The 18,051-nt window shown below is 28.9% G+C and overlaps 1 protein-coding gene across 1 annotated transcript; it reads right to left on the reverse strand.

Moving 5' to 3' along the window:
* Window positions 1–696: 696 nt before the first annotated feature.
* LOC122505624 (proton channel OtopLc-like) lies at window positions 697–14,781 on the reverse strand (the record flags this gene model as incomplete). The annotated part of the gene is given in 6 exon segments (XM_043617366.1): window positions 697–913; window positions 1,121–1,278; window positions 1,470–1,695; window positions 2,498–2,612; window positions 3,638–3,866; window positions 13,503–14,781. Coding segments are annotated over 6 exon segments (1,975 nt in total), but the record flags the coding sequence as incomplete, so codon positions are not given.
* Between the last annotated feature and the right edge of the window lie 3,270 nt (window positions 14,782–18,051).

Raw genomic sequence — 18,051 nt, forward strand, 5'->3', positions numbered from 1 at the left:
CCAATGAACTGCCATTGAGACAGTCTTGCAAGGCGACAACTTGCGAAATTTGTTCTTTGGATATTGGTTCATAAATTCTGTACACATTATCTCCCGTTAATCCTTCACCTAAAAATAAATTTAAGGATAAATAAATGAATGAAAAATATTACCAAATTAAAAGGATAACAAGAAAAGAAATATTAAAACAAACAAGTTAAAAATAAAACATTAAACTCTTAAATATTAAAAATTAGGTATAAAATGCAAACAAATTAAAAACAATAAAATGAAAACATTTTTTTGAACAAAGAATTGAATTTTTAATAAAAATGCAAATTTTTCGACTTTATTTGTGATTGATTCTCTAAATTCTAATCCAATTTATGGTTTTTATAGACTAATCGATTCGTCTTGATGCAAATAAGATTTTATTGTATATTAACTTCAATATCAAACATAAAAAGATTTTTTTTGAAAAAAATGTTTTGATATAAGTAAAAAAAAAGTTCTGAGGATTTTTAAAAGTCCTTATGTTCATTTTGTTTAAATTATAATAAGCAAAAAGTCCGTTACGAAAATACTTTCAGCTGGCTTTCTTTTTAATTGTAAGATTCGTTTCTTTAATAAGAAACTATTTAATTAAGATTCAGTTCTCTAAAGAAAAACCTTTTTTTGTTGTCACCATTATTTCCTTAGATAAATTAAGAAATTTACCCAAAACGTCTCTCGTGTGCCTCGTCAAAGATTGAGGGAAGCCTCGAAGATGAAGAGGTGACGAGGAAGTTTGCGGTCCTCTTTGAGCGAGATGAACGAAATACGTCCATTCTAAAGCGGAATCCCAAATTATTAATCGAATCCAAACTGCCACATTCGTCGCGGCCAAGTGTGTGAAACCAAATCTTGCTGCCAGTCCAAATCTCTCAACGAGAACCTGAAAATTTGTCTCTCTTTTTTATAAAATTCGATAATTATTAACATCGCGAATAAAAATTTTTAAAAATTAATTTCCAAAATTACGAATTTTCAGAAATATTCAGACATTTTTTAGAGAAAATAATTTAAATTTCTTTTAATTAAATTCATACTTAATTCGATTTTTTAAATTAAAATTTGTCTAAAAACGAAGAATTCGACATACTTGAGAATTGACGAAAAGAAAATGCATTTGCAGGAAAGTGAAGAGTCCATGCAGAACGGGATGAACGAAAATTATATCACTGAGACAAGACGCTCCTTGCATCATTGAATGCATTGCCATTTCCAGTCCATTAAAGACTAGAGTCGCCAGGCCAAAAACTGAAACAAATATAAAAAGTTGAAAATGAATTTCACTTTTATTCTGTAACAAAAAAGTACAAAAAGTATTTACCACCTTGTAAGTATGTATAAGTTATTAAATAAATAAATTAATTAAAATTAGAGTAAAAAATAAAGTATGCAATTTTAAGAAAATTATTTTTTTTAAAGAATTACTTGAAATTACGTACGTAAGGCTCCAACTCGTATGTAGAAACTCGTTGTTGTTGTTCTCGAGCGTGAAATATGGGCCCTTTTAAGGGATCCAAATCTCGTGAGTGATGCACCACCGAGTTCGGCGTCATCAATTCCAATTCCACTGCTTCCTAAACTTCGACAACTGTCCACTAAGACCCAGAGGTAGATGCTTATGATTACGACTATGCTTCCAATATACATATACATCAGGAAAATTCCCTTTTGAAAAAAAGGGAAAATATTTATTCACAAGAATATTCAAAGAAAATTTTTCATTAAATAAAATTCACAAACAAAATACAAAGCAATTTTTTAGTTAAATTTTCAATAAACAAAAATTGTTTTAGTAAAAAAAAAATTTTGTTTAAATTGTAATAAGAAAAAATTCCGTTACTTGGATATATTCTCCTGAATATTTTCCAGAAATATAAGATTTATTTCTTTAATAAGAAACTAATTACGATTCAGTTCTCTAAAGAAAGCCACTTTTTGTTATATATAAAAAATAATTAATGTAAATTGTACGTTATAAGTCAACAAAAAATTAAATTGACTGATTTGTTCCCAAAGAAATGTTTAGAAAAAATAATAAATAGATAATAATAATTAATAGAGTAAAGATTTTTTTGTTCTTGATTATATAATCGATAATTAATTATAAAATTACAAAGATTATTGAACTATTAATGTCATTATTGTTATCGTCATTATTATTAGTCTTATATTTATTTATAGCTTTTAAGTTTAAAAATCTCAATAAATTGTTAATAAACGCAAGCATTGATAATTTTTAATTTTCAATAAAAGAAACATGTTTTAATTCGGGTACAATCAGTTTTAAAACAAAGAAGGAAAGTTAATTCAAAATCTTCGAATGGAAACTATTTTGTATAGAAATGAATTATTAATGTAATTTATAATCATTTTTTTGAAAAATAGATTATTCGTTTCTTTTTCATTTCTTTGGGGACTTCAATCAAAAGAGATAATTGAGTCCAAGGAGACCAGATGTCTCAATTACCTGTAAGCTGAGTAAAGGCACAGGTGTATCCATCACTTCGGCGAGGCACAGGGCCATCATCATTATCACCACCAGTTCCCCGTAAACATTTGACAGAACGATCCATAATTGCGAACTAAAAAGAAAGAAAATAAGAACAATAATTATATTGTAATTTTCTATTTTTACTCTTATTTAATTTTTGCATTTTTAATTTTATATATATATATATATTTCTTACTATTCTACTTTAAATTATTCAATTATCAATTATTATACATTTTTTTCAATCGTATTTGAAAAATTAAAAAAAACTTTTAAAATGAAAAAAAAATCAGTTATCTTTAAGACAAAAATTTGGAGAATTTTAATTTTTGCAAATATTTCTATCGAGAAACGGGAAAAGAGAAATGTATTAAGAAATCAAGAGAGAGAAAGTCATTATTTTATGTGATGAGATTTACCTTTTATGATAAGATTTAGAAATTTACATTTTTGTCCGTTACAAAAACTTGGAATTCTCATTTACATGATGCAAAAATGTTTTTCTTTAGTTCGTCATTTAAACGTCATAATATAATCATTCTCGTAACAAGTGTTGCAACCGTGTTTTTACACTTTACAAAATAATAACTTCACCGTTATTTATTTTTTTGTTACTGTCGCCGTTTATTGTAAGAAATTACCAAAGTTCGTTAACATTGAAAATTACTTCTTTTAAAAATCCTTCTCTCTCATCGGAAAAATAACTCATCTACGATTAATTTTTTCTGTCTTTTATCTACTTTTACTAATGACTGCTACATTTACAAAAAAAACTAAAACTAAAAAAAACACTAACTAAAAACACTAACTTTACGTGAGGACAGATTATCTCGCATTGTTATTATATAATTGTCTTACTGAGACAAAAATATAGGATTCGTTTCTTTAATAAGAAACTATTCAATTACGATTCAGTTCTCTAAAAGATAAACCCTTTTTGTATACTATATAAAATATAATAAATAGAAAACAAAAACTAAAATTGACTTTTATATGTTTCCAAGGAAATGTTCCTAAAAAATAATAAAAACATAATTAGCTTAATTATATATTAATTATAATATATGTAATTATATAATAGATATATTTATTTATTATATATGCAATAAAACTTACTATGGTTCAGAATGGTCTAAAAGTTCTTCAGGAGACCTCGCCCTCGATAGTATCCTCGATACAAGAGATCTTGGAGGCACTGCTGATGAGGATGGCTCTTGTGCAGAGGGTTCAGTTTCCTTAGATCTTTCGCCCCTTCCGGGGTTTCCCCCAGGGGCACCCTCCACCGTGCCACCCGTTGTGCTTCCTGTTTCGTTCAAACTGTCCTTGTCATGTTGTTCGTTACTCGCTAAAACAACAAAAAAAGCAAAATATTAATTAATATATCAATAAATTTAAAAAACTAATGCTTTAATTAAAATTTTAAGATTTATATTTATTTTATTTTATATTTATTTATAAGGTTATATTTATAAGGTTATAGTATTCAGTCGTCACGTGTTCCATATGAACTATTTGAAAACGTAACAAGTGAATAACGGTCCCAAAAAAATTACAGATTCCTATAACCAACATTTATCGGCATTTTTATCCTCTTTCTAAATTCTTTCCCAATTAGTTATTTCTAATTATTCTATAAACATTTTTCTTTTATTATTGTTATTAGTAATTTAATTTCCATATAGTAACAAATAGAGAAAGTTAAATTCAATATTGTAAGGATTTTTTATTTCCCAAACTAAAATTATACTCCAAAAATGTTCATTTTCCTTATAAATAATATACTTCAGTTACACTCCAACATTTCTTTTATAAATATTACATGAGAATAATAAAAATACATGAGAAAAAGAAATAAATAAAAATTGCAAGTAAAGTGCCTTTTAAGAAACGTAAAATAAAAATTCAAATAAATTCAGTAAATTTTGTGCACTGACAGTGAGAGTTTAATGTTAAATGTATATTTTAAGCTTTTGTTACTTTGGTTTATATATTTTTTTACTTTTTAAATTTTATACATAAACAATATATCATCGAGAAGGCAAAATCCTTTCACTTGAATTGCAAATGCGATTGGAACAAATTGGTTTGTGTGTGGTAAAAGCGCGAATATATAACAATAGAAATGGTATATATATGTTTGAGTACATATACAGATCTCCTGGTCATCATTATCATCATCTTAGCGGGCGTTAAAACAATTGTGCCTGCGGGGCATTGAAAACAACTTTCTTCGGTCTTGATGCGAACCACCACGAACGAATCGTTATATGCCCGGCCAATTACGGTGTTCATTCCCTTGAAATCACTTGCAATTGCAAAGTATTATATACCTGTTCCTACCGCCATATTATATATAATAGCCACCTGTTAACGCGCGGGGAATGACCGATTTCATACGAATCTAATCATTTATTTATTTATAAAAATACATGGGTTGATAAAAAAAAATCTTTCTTTAGCAAATCTTCTCTAAGGGGAGGAACAGTTTTCCCATGTAACCATACAACCAATCACAAACCGATTTAAATCGATATATCGAAAAACCCACATCGATTCTCACTTTCTAACCTCTTCAGCAATGAAAAAAACGTAAAACGTGATTTAAATACTCTTCAAACATTTACATACAGTATAAGAACATTATAATTCATTTTAATAAATATTCACCGTTTACTTAGAAAGGGAAATATTTTTATGAGCGCCAATTAATCATTTTTTGTTTCTATACGCTCTACACCTCACAGGAAGAATTTGATATACATATGTTTTTGACGAGAAGAAATATTGAATTTAGTGATAAAAAACATGTTTCTGTCTAGAACTTTTATCTTGATTCAATGAAGAAAAATGATGGTGATAATTGCGTGATGCACGCAACGATTGCATTTTGTTTTGGATTTAAAATAGTTTGGAAAAGAGATTCACGAATCCGTAAAATTGAGAATAAACCATGCTTGGGGAAAATATACAAAGGTTTTTCCATTATATGTATTATATTTTGTTCTAGAAAATTCTATTCGTCTAAACCATTTATTGTCTATAATAAAAATTATCATTTATATTCCCTTAAGTATGTGTGTAAAAACTTTTACTCTTTATTGCCACGCCATACTACATTACTACATGCGAACAATAATAATCATATAGGTGTAGTTTAAAATTAAAAGTGTTTACTTGAATGTAAAATAGGTGTGAAAATGATTAAATAGAAGTTGAAACAAATTGGCCCCGCCCTATTAATCCTTTGAATAATAAATATAATTAGTCCTGTCTTTTTTATTTATTGGCTCCGCAAACATTGTCTTCCCTAAAATCGCGCCAAAGATGTGTAAGACTTTCCCATTAATTAAACCGTTTACTTTTTACTCAGGGTTTTTTGGGACCGCTGATTACGAATCTGGATTGAGATTTTTAAAATTAAAAATGGCGGATCCAATATGGCGGATGACAAATTTTTAAAACTAATTTAATTCGCTTGAAACTTGTTAGTCGGGGGTTTTTGGGGTCGCTGATTACGAATCTGAAGTGGAATTTTTAAAATTCAAAATGGTGGATCCAATATGGCGGATGACAAATTTAAAAATACTTCCATATTTTTTAAATATAAAAAAAATCATTTTCAATTTCTAAGTACATACGTGGAGTTACAACTATGGGTAAATAAAAATCTTTTTCTCTCCCCTATGTAATGAAAGAAACAAATAATAGAATAAAAAATACAAGAAAGTAAAAAGAGAAAAAAAAATTTTGTTTGTATTTATCAGAGACAAAACGAAACCGCAGCGGACAATTATTATGTTAATGGGCACAAATTAGCCTACGTAACTACACGCATATATAATTCTAGTACTAAGGAGGAACACTCAAGTATAACAAATTACTCAGATATTATGAGAACACTGTGAGATGCTACTTTACTTATATTATAATTAACGTGGGCACGTGTCGATTTTTTTCATGCATGAAAAATTACCTACTTATAATTTATATACATAAATCAACAGAATGTAGGTCTTTCCTCGCCCCTAATCATTCACAATTTCAATTGCATTTTTTGAAAAAGGGAAAAAAAAGTTTTTAAATTTAAAAATTACGTTATTTTCAAAACATAATAATAATAAGCAGTTTTTTGTCTTAAAGGAGGGGGGGGGGGGGGTAAATATAAATTAGATTTATTTTCGAAATAAAGTAATTTTTTGTGAAATCGTTTGCGGATTTACTTTAATGTTCCTAAAAACTTTTCTTTTCAGACTCACTAACTCTCTTAATTTTGTGAATATTTTAACAAACGAAAATTACTACAACATTCTTTAACGCATATGTAGTTTTCTAAATATTAATTTTTTAAAATTGTTCTTCAATGGAAAAATATGTAGCTTTCATTTTTCTTTTATTTTTAATTAAAAACGTATATGATTTAGTCTAGACGATCTTTTCTTAGTTCATAAATAATGATTTGCGTTTTGCTGATTGCACACGATAATGCGTATTAGTATATATACGAATTCACATTAAGATTTTATTCAGAGATGTTTTGATGAATATCTGACTGACGAAGAAAAAAAAGGAAACAAGAAGAAAATTCTAAGGTGAAAGGCGAGTAAAAACGCACAGACACACACACACTTTTTTAAAATCAAATTATATTTAAATTTAGATGTATATTTATTTAATCTGCAATTTATAATTATGATGCACGACAAAATTAAAAATAATTTTAATTGCTCCATAAAAAAAACTAGTTCAATAATATAAAAAATTAATAAAGAAGTTCATTAAGAAAATAATGATGACAGAAAAATGGAAATATTTTTTTCGTTTTTAAAGGAAATGTAAAACAGTGTTTCGATTAAAAGAGAAATAAATGGGAAACGCAGGGAGTATACAAATAATTCTCAAGTCTTTCTGTTTTCGAGCCTGTTTTGACATTTGATGCTAAACCGAAAGTCCATTTGCACTTATTCTCAAATGGATCCGTTTGTTTGTACTTTGATTCGTTTCTTTGATAAGAAACTATTTATTTACGATTCAGTTCTCTAAAAGATAAACCCTTTTTGTACTATGTAAAAAATAATAAATAAATTGTACGTTATTAGAAAACAAAAAATTAAATTGACATATATATTTCCAAGGAAATGTTCCTAAAAAATAATAAAAACATAGCAATTAATTAGCTTAATTAGTTACATATTAATTATAATAAATATAAAATATTATTTTTAAAGGAAATGTGGAAATATCTTGAAATTGTGTTCCGATTAAAAGAGAAATAAAAGGGAAACGCGGGGTATGGAAATAATTTTCAAGTCTACCTGTTTACATTTGATGCTAAACCGAAAGTCCATTTGCACTTATTCTCGAAAAGATCCGTTCGTTTGTACTTTGATTATAACATGCTTCAGAGAGCTATAAAAAACAGTGACTCTCATCTAAATTCCCAAAAAAAGTTCATTTCAATAAGTCAACAAAATCTTGTAATTTGATCAAGAATAAAAGAAATTTACACTTTCTCAAAATTAAACAAAAAACGTATTCCTGTAATTTTTTAAATATTTGTAATCAAAATAATATTTATTTAACTGATTCTAAAATTAGTTAAAATTAATTTTTCAAGGTCAATCAGTAGAAAAATTAAATTATTCCAGAAGTTGTAATATTTGATCTTTTTTTTTGACAAATTTAATTAATTATTAAAACAAATATAATTGGTAATTTTTTTCAATTGTAAAAGATAAAAAGATTGGTTACTTTTAGAAATGAAAAGTAAAGAACACTAATTTAACAAGGCGAAGAACTATTCACCGAGTTGGCGTAATGTGAATTTCTCTCTCATTTTTGTTCTTTGGAAATTCGTCCTGATAACTTTTAAGGTCGTGATGATGATTATCGAAACTTATCCGACAGTTGTAAATTGTAAAATCCCCCACTCTTATTCTTTTACCTCAATTCCCTTTCTATATGCTAAGACGTCTGCAATAATTATTCCGGAAGTAGAAACTTCACCGCATCTACAAGACTTTGTGGTTAACTTACTCGTCTTCAATTTTATATATAATTCTTAATTTTTTTTCCATTACCGTTAGCATTCCTTTCTTAAGATTTTTATTTAAAAAAAAAACTTCTTGAAACACTTTCATGTCACAAAGGAACAACAAACAAAAGAGAAATCTTATATGATTTATGAATTATCCTTCACACTCGGGATGTCCAAAAGATTTATTTAGTCTTTTGAGAAATAGTATAAAATAAATTCGCTTTGCGGATTTTCTTAAAATTTCAGTGTTTTCACAAAAATAAAAATTAACTCGTTCCGGACTTTCGCTGTTTAACTTCTTTTTAGGCTATTAATATCGATCAAATCGAGTTATGTTTTTTTCGATCAATTCAAGCAAATTTAGTGCGTATAGAAATTGTAAATTTGATTATTGTTAATAAATAAAAAATTGACTCACAGTAAGTGCAACACGATTAATAATTTTCTTTTTTAAATTATTACCTGATTCGTAAAGACTATCTGCAGTAAATCCATAAGACAATGAACGTCGTCTCGCCGTGGTCGAGAATTTCAATTGAATTTTAACTTTAATTATCTCTCAAATGAACTAGAAATCTATTTTCTTCGCTCCGCGAGATTTTATCACTTAAATAACTATAATTTATTTCTTAAAATATGTGTTGAAAATTACTTTTCAGAATAAATAATTTAATCAAACATTGCACTGAATTAGCATTTTTTTCAATCTGCTTTGCTAAATATAATAAACCTAAATCTAGATGAAACAAAATTATAATTTTCAAAATTTTTAGTACAAAATTCAAAAAAATAAATATCGAATTAAAAAAATATTTTTTACCAAAAATTGTTTAGAATTAATAAAAAAAAATCTACTAATTTTTTAAGCATATGGAAATAGCAGAGAAAAGTAAATTTATGTGAACAATAAACAAACAAAAACAACTTTCTATATTTAATATTAAGAGGCACTTTTTGTTTAAAAAAATTTTTTTTTAAAACACTATTAATTCACACTAAAAAAATAAGTCTCGCAATTCTTTTATTTATTCACCATAACGATTTGTACTCAATGTCAACCGGCGGAACTCAAGACACTTCAATGGTTCGACGAGATTTTTGTCCTATTGAATTTATCTTTTAACGGTTCTCCGAACACGGTGAAACCGCGCTTAACAATGTCACAACACTGAATGCTGAGATGACCAAGAATACAGAAGAGAAAAGCCTGCCTCTCATCGGGAAGGAACATTGACTTTCCGGGGATATCATTTGGTCCTTAATGCCTCTTATAACAGTAACGCTTCGTAATTATCAAGACGACGACGACGATGGCGACGATTTGCAATAGTAGAGTAGACCGTTAATGATAATAATTTAAAGAAAATAATTATATATTTTCAAATCGTAGGGAAAGAAAGAAAATTTCTATTTTTTTATCAACCTGACAGTGTCACACAAATTAATATCAAAAGGGGAAAAAATGCCTAAAGACCATAAATAAAAGTATCAATTTGGAGAAAATTCCGAAAATTCTAATCAGGTTCAATTTTAACGATGAAAAATAACAGGTGGAGTCAAATAATACAGGAAAGGAAAATGTGGGAGAGATTTATAATAGGCGGAGCAAAAAATAAGGAACGCCTACTTGGGGTCAATGTTTGGAAGGGGTATAATAGGATGAGCGAAAGAGAAAAGAAGGCGTGGTCAATTTTTGGACATGGTATACTAGGTGGAGCAAAAAATAGGAAAGGGAAATAATAGATGTGGTCAATATTTAGGAGGCGTATCATAGGCGGAGCCAAAAATAAGGAAGGAAAAATATGCGGTTTAGTGTTTAAAAGAGGTAAAACAGGAGGAGCAAAATATATAAAAGAAGGAAAGTAGGTGTGGTTAATTTTTCGACCAGGTATACTAGGCGGGGGTCAAAAATAAGAAAGGGAATTTATAGGCGTGGTCAATACCCAGGAGGGGTATAATAGGCAGAGACAAAAATAAGAAAGGGGAATTATAGGCGGAGTTAATTTCACAAAGGGTTTAATAGGTGGAGCCAAATAAAGACTGAAATTATAGGCGTGGCTAACATTTAAAAGGGGTGTAATAGGCGGAGACAAAAATGTAACCTGGTTTAACATTTGATGCTAAACCAAAAGACCATTTGCACTTATTCTCAAAAGGATCCGTTCGTTTGTACTTTGATTCGTTTCTTTGATAAGAAACTATTTATTTACGATTCAGTTCTCTAAAAGATAAACCCTTTTTGTACTATATAAAAAATAATAAATAAATTGTACGTTATTAGAAAACAAAAAAATAAATTGACATATATATTTCCAAGGGAATGTTCCTAAAATTATAGGCGTGGCTAACATTTAAAAGGGGTGTAATAGGCGGAGACAAAAATATAAAAGGAGAAATGTAGGCGTGGTTAGTTTTTGAAAGAGGCGGAGCAAAAAATAATAAAGGGAAATTATAGGCGTGGTGAGTATTGAGAAGAGGTTAAAAATAAGAAAGGGGAATTATAGGCGGAGTTAATTTTAGACGGGGTTTAATAGGTGGATCCAAATAAAAAAGGAAAATTATACATGAGATCCCCAGTAAACGAAAACTAATTGAAATGAATTAAAAAGAATTCACAAAGAGCTTTCGTGAATCCCGCTTTGTGACAAATACGAATTGGAGCCATGATGCAATTTTCCTGAATTCGTGAAACTGTATTGAACTTCCGAACCTTCTATCCGTACCAATTCACTGGACAAGTTTTGAGCCTTTAATTTTTTTCAATTCGTTAGCACGAATTCAATGCATTCCTTGGCCATTTCTTTCGAATGCGAATTCGTTTGGACAAATTGGTACATATTGAATTAAATTCAATTGAATATACAAAGAGCTTGAGTGAATCCCGCTTTGTGACAAATACGAATTGGAGCCTACCAAAAATGTTAATTCGTTTCAATTCATTTGAATTAGTTTTTTTTTACTGGGTCAATATTCAGGAAGTGTATAATAGGAGATAAATCTATATGTAAAAGGGAAATGTAGGCGTGGTTAATTTTTGGAAGAGGTTCAATAGGTGGAGCCAAATAGTATAATAGGCGGAGTTAAAAAAAAGAAAGGGAAATTGTAGGCGGGTTAATTCTAGAAGAGGTGCATTAGGTTAGTCGTCCAGAGGTGTAAATCAAGAGGGGGAAAACTATAACAAACGATAACGTAAAAATAACATCTTAACATCAATAGATAATTCTCATTAAGGGCATAATAGGCGGAGCCTAATAAGTAACAGCAATTAATCATAATTACACGGGGGGTTACAATTGAAGTCATAAATAACTATTTTGCAAAATGATTGAACACATTTCTAATAATAGCAATAATGTGTGAAGTGTGCTTTAGCGAAATAAGCGGTTAACTGTATAGCTCGCTGTATAGTAAAGTGAATATTGCAGATATATGTATATGAGAATATGCAACGATATGCGTGAGGTGTTTTGTAGCGGTGCAGTAGTAGCGTAAATCAGTTATGTGTAACAGTGACTGGTTGGTTTCATATGAGTGCCTAGTCCATAACGGTGGTGGGCACCATGTGTTCGACATATTCCCTGTCCTAGTCTTATATATTCTAAATGCTTTGCATCATATACTTAATGATTCTGATATAGTTGCGCATCATCATAAATATACTCGACCCAGTAAAAAAAAACTAATTCAAATGAATTGAAACGAATTAACATTTTTGGTAGGCTCCAATTCGTATTTGTCACAAAGCGGGATTCACTCAAGCTCTTTGTATATTCAATTGAATTTAATTCAATATGTACCAATTTGTCCAAACGAATTCGCATTCGAAAGAAATGGCCAAGGAATGCATTGAATTCGTGCTAACGAATTGAAAAAAATTAAAGGCTCAAAACTTGTCCAGTGAATTGGTACGGATAGAAGGTTCGGAAGTTCAATACAGTTTCACGAATTCAGGAAAATTGCATCATGGCTCCAATTCGTATTTGTCACAAAGCGGGATTCACGAAAGCTCTTTGTGAATTCTTTTTAATTCATTTCAATTAGTTTTCGTTTACTGGGGATCCGAGTGAAAGAAAAAAGAATGAACCAAAGGATAACCACATCACGTTCATTAATATCTATTACGTGAAAAAACATTGATCTCTTTACTTTTATATGCGTGTACAATTTTCTCCGCTCAATCGAGAGGAAAAAATTGACATACAAGATAAAATTCGTCACAGAGAATCTCTAGAAGATCATTTATATCATGTCATCAATTGTATTTAATTATTGACTACTTTTTCATCACTTTTTTTGATTTCATGTTTTAAGAACTGGGACAATTCCATCCGTAAAGAACCAAAATCACGAAAAATACAATCAAATATCAGTAAAAGTTGTCTATAATATTATGCGCGAATGAAAGCAAAAAAATTTTTTAATTGAAATATCGAAAAATAGAAAGTAGTCTCTATCTGTTAAGAGCAAATAAATGTGGTCAAGAGTGAAGATACTTGTTATGATGTTAATTTGTATGCAAGACAGATGTGTTATACGGTATCGTTGGACAAAAATGTTCGACTAGCGGTAGCTATAATATAAATTCTTCGCACATTTATATGTACATATATACGTCGAGAAAATATATATAAACAAAAATTAACTATGTCAAAAAAAACTATATTTTCCTAAGTATCACGATGTCATAGTTTTAAACTCATATAAGTAAATTTTTCCTCCCCGATACCGGTAAATAATTTACATTTCACACAAATAATTGACAATTGACTACCTATAACAGTCTTTTAACATCCTTGTTAATAAAAATAAATTATTCATAATACTTTATAACGGTAGAAACCAAAAAAAATTGCTTTTGATTAAAGAAATTTTAATCATTAATTATTTTAATAGAAATATTTCCTTCGATGTAAAATAAAATAAATTTTTAAAAATAACCCTTCTCACCGGAAACGTTGGAAGATTTCGTACTCTTATCCATTGACTCCGGAACATCAACAGCCCTTTCCTGTTTGCCAATAATAATTCCCTCCACTTGATCAGTAACGCTTCTTATTTCCAATTGTTTCCAATCTTTAATCTTGTCAGCCACCTCCTGGACCACATCGTCCTTAATTTCCAAATCATCATCCACCATATTATCGAGAAAATTCCTCACCATCATTTCAGGAACAAGAGTTTCCTCATCTTCGTCCCTTATCCTCCATTTTGCTCTCTTATGCTCCTCGTGATAATTATTATTATTTTTCTGAATTTCCCCTCCTCTTTCTCGAATTATCTCACTTTCATGAAGATCATTAACATAATCGCTATTCTCCTCAATTAATTCCTCCTCTTGTAAAATGTATTCACGCCTCTCGGATAAATTATGATGATGGACTCTGTATGGTCCCACAAGACCCACTACTCCTCTAGGGGTTGAAATCGGTCTACGTTCTTCATTTAGATTATTGGTCCTTTCCTGAGAACTCATATTCGTATGATCAGAATTAAAACGCGTTATCGGAATTCTATTGGACGCAATTTGCAACCACTTTCTCAGTTCTTCTTGTCTTGAAACAACTTCCGTTTGTGGATTATTCGTTCCTTTTTTTCTTATCACACTGTAGAGAGGATTCAACTCTTCCTCCTTCTTCTCTTCTTCTTCACACTGATAAGATTTACAATTTTTCAAAACACTATCCTCGTTCGAAAATTTTTCCCGAGAATCAGCAGAACTTGTGTAAGCGGTAATCAAGACAACATTATCCTTAAATCGACAATGACGCTGATGATGATCCTCAATATCTTCTTTAGAATCAAGAACACTGTAAATAGCTTCACGTGTCGCTGTTTCTATCCATTTTGGCCTTTTCTTAATGGATTTGTAAAAATTTGACGATTCCTGATCGATAACAATATCACTTGATTTATTTTTGTCCGAACTTGCTTTCAGTTTGGTAGTCGTTAAAGAAATGCCTGTCATTTCGGCTACCATGACGAAAAATATGTATTATGTATATGTGACAGTTGAAAAAAATTGACGATGCCAAACGACACTTAAATACTGGGACCGGAAGTCACGCCTTGGACGTTTCTTACATGTCGATGACCTTCAATTAAATAACCCCCTGCCCCAGAAAATTTGACCATTAGACGTATAAATTACGTTAACCGTTTCTTGACCTTGTTCTTATCATTTGAATTATGTTTTTTTTCCCTAATATTTATATATTATGCAAATTTTCTCGTATTAGTTTCATCTAAAATTGAATCATTGCGCCGAGTTTTATTGCATGCTACTAGTTTATTAGTGTTGATAAGTTTATTAATTTCATGTTTCAATATATATTTTCTCAGTACTCGATGAGGAAATTTCAATATTAATTTATTTTCCCATAGAGCTAAAAAATCTATAATAGACAGTAATCTATTGGAAAAAAAATATAATGTAAAATAAAAAAATCTGTTACGTTTGTTAAAGTAATACAATTAATAAAATCTTTTTTATGATGTCAAAACGTGCGAAAAATGGAACAATCGAATTTGCATATTTCTCACGGGTCTGGGAAATTTCTGAGTTTTGACATTTTTACCGATTAATAATGAGGCATTTTTCCATTATTGTTTGGTATTTATATATGAGTAAAACATACTTTCCTCAACTTTTCTTATTTGAAAATTGTCAATAAATATCAATTACAGGCTTAGCGCTCGTCTACAAAAACCTCCTATTTACTATTTTTTTATACCAATAGCTACTATTTGCCACTTTTTTAAAATTAATTATTGAGTGCGAAGGCTGCAATATTAATAATTATGCTAATAAAAAGGAAAATTTTGAAAAAATACAAGATTTAATTAATTTTATTACAAGAAAGAAAGTAAAAATATCAGAAATCTGATATTTTAATTAAAATCTAAAGCCAGTTCTGCATTAAAATTTCTTTAGAAAATTCACAATTAGTTAAATTTTACAATCTTTTGATAGCAATATAATAAAAAAAATTAAATTATAAAAAATTTCTCCGCATTACAAAAACATAATTCAAAAAAAGAATAGGTCACTTTAGTATGATAATTTCGTTAAGAAATCGCGCATTTTTCAATACAATAAACACAATAAGCTAAATGTGAAAATTGTCGACGCACATAAAAAAGACACTTCAAAAAAGAAAAAAAAAATTCATGAATTACACTGATGAGATTACAAGGGGTACACTTTCTAATGAACCCGTTTTCAAATTTCTCCTCTCATGAGCGATTTCTCCACTTCATTATAAGAAAAAAATAAAAAAAAATTTATATTCCTACACGAGGGTTTATATTAGTTGTACTAAAATATATTATATTCGATGATTCTTTCTTTTTTTTCAAATGTCGCGCTCTCGTCATGTCATTACGGGAAAATAAATCTTTCCTTTCACACGATACACATTAAAATGATTTTATCTTCTCTGCTTTTTTTTGAAAAAGAAAAAAAAAATTCACAATATCACTACTACCGCGATAGAATCAAAAAACTTAAATGGCATTTACTTGAGTTTAGTTTTACCGTTTAAAGTCAAAACTACACTGCAGGAGGCGAACTTTGGAGGTGGCTGCAGGTTGATGGTATGGATCTGGCTCTCGATCGTGACCAGGGTGAAAATTAAGTTTCAGGGTTTAGCCGCGTTCTTCCGCCTTTCTTTCTTTATTATTTTCCACATAGCGCGAAATAACACAATTTTCTTCTCTATTGTGACACAATTTTTTTAAAATTATACGAAAAAGAATTTTCCCCCAAAAAAAATAATCATCTATTAGTAATTTTCTCTCTATTAGAGTAATTACATAATTGGAACAAAAAAACTTATTTTAAATTAACTTTCAAATTATTACGAATTTGGTAAAAAAACTACTAAGCAAATTGTTGTAAAGGAAAGATTTGTAAATATTAAAGTATCAATTTGTTTGTCATTCTAGTGATTCTAATTAAGTGACAGAGTATAATAGTAAAAGCTAAGTGCATTATTAAATGTCATCTTAAAAAGGAAATTTCATGTTTCATGGTTCAGAATCAAAGAAACTGCACTATTGTTATTATATTTATTATAACGAGAAAATTGATCATTAAACCTCGTCGTCTTTCATTTAAAAAAAAAAAATTAGACTTTTAGAGAAAAAAAATTCTATTTGAGAAAATTGTTTAAATATTATAATTTTTCAACTATATTCAAAAGTGTATCCTTTTTTTCAAATTTTTACATACATAAACTCAAACTTTTATTACATTATATTAATTCTAATATCTATAATTAAATGTACCGAATTTTTAAAAATCTAAGATTAAAACGAAAGATAAGTCATTAAGTATAATCAGATACATATTGTTTTTTTTAGATCTATACATAAAATACGACTTTCCATCTCAAGCATTATAATTACAAGACTCGTAAACTCCTATTTTGGTAAAAAATATGCAAAAAAGAAATTCCTTTTTTCTAAAAAAAGAAAGAGCCATTAAATTTTGATTACACGCGTTTGTAATGTATTCAGTTTTTTAGCAAAAAAAACACAGAAATAAGGTAAAAAAAAGTCTAAACGCGAAACTAGCTAAGAAAAAGTGTCAGTCAATTTATTTCATGTCCGTCAGCTGCGAATCCTAAGAAGTGGATATATACCTATGTGCAATAAGCGATCTCACTAGCGTGCGCATAATCAAGCTGATATTTTATCCATTAATTTTCTACACGAATATATTGTGTTTATATTTATAAATCTAAAAAAAATATTGTATATACATTAAACTTGTTTTAATTAATTCACAAAATGTCGCCATTATAAGGAAACGATTTCTAAAATATTTCATTACTAAGTGAACTTATACTTTCAATGTATGTGTATGTTTAGTGAAATCTTTAGGTTTCACTGCATTTTTTAAATTCTTAATGATTTACTGCAAATATTGAATAGCGAATTGTATTCATTCGACAAATTTCTTTTTAAAGAGGAAAAATTTCAAAAAGTGTAATTTCTAAAACTAATTTCTTTAAAATGTCAACGAAACATTTAAATATAAAAGAAATTTTTCTAGAAAATAAAAATTGTCCATTCCAAATAACTTGTTTTGTAAATCATTTTCTCCCCTAAGAAGATTTATATTTAAAAATTCATTTGTACGGCTAAAAGGGACCTTAAAACTTAATTTGTTCCTTAGGGAAACATCAACAGCGAAACATTGGAAAGAATTGTTTTTTTCTGCCAGTTAAGTTAATGTGTAATTCGAAAAGTGAAAGATTATTCAATACTTGTGTTATTGTAGATGTAATTGAAAATGATAAAAGTGAAAATTCAAAGAGATTTATGATTTTACGCAAATATTGTTTGCATTAGAATATTTGTTCTCGTAAAAGAGAGGAAACGAACTGAGTAACAAGGAAATCAAATATACGATGCGTGAAATTTTATGTGCAAATACCCGTAATCTATGTATACATATGCATATCCGGCGTTGCGCATTCAATTGAAAGTATAG

This window comes from Leptopilina heterotoma, unplaced genomic scaffold (genome assembly GCF_015476425.1).
Source record: "Leptopilina heterotoma isolate Lh14 unplaced genomic scaffold, ASM1547642v1 Lhet_361, whole genome shotgun sequence".
NCBI classification, from domain to species: domain Eukaryota; kingdom Metazoa; phylum Arthropoda; class Insecta; order Hymenoptera; family Figitidae; genus Leptopilina; species Leptopilina heterotoma.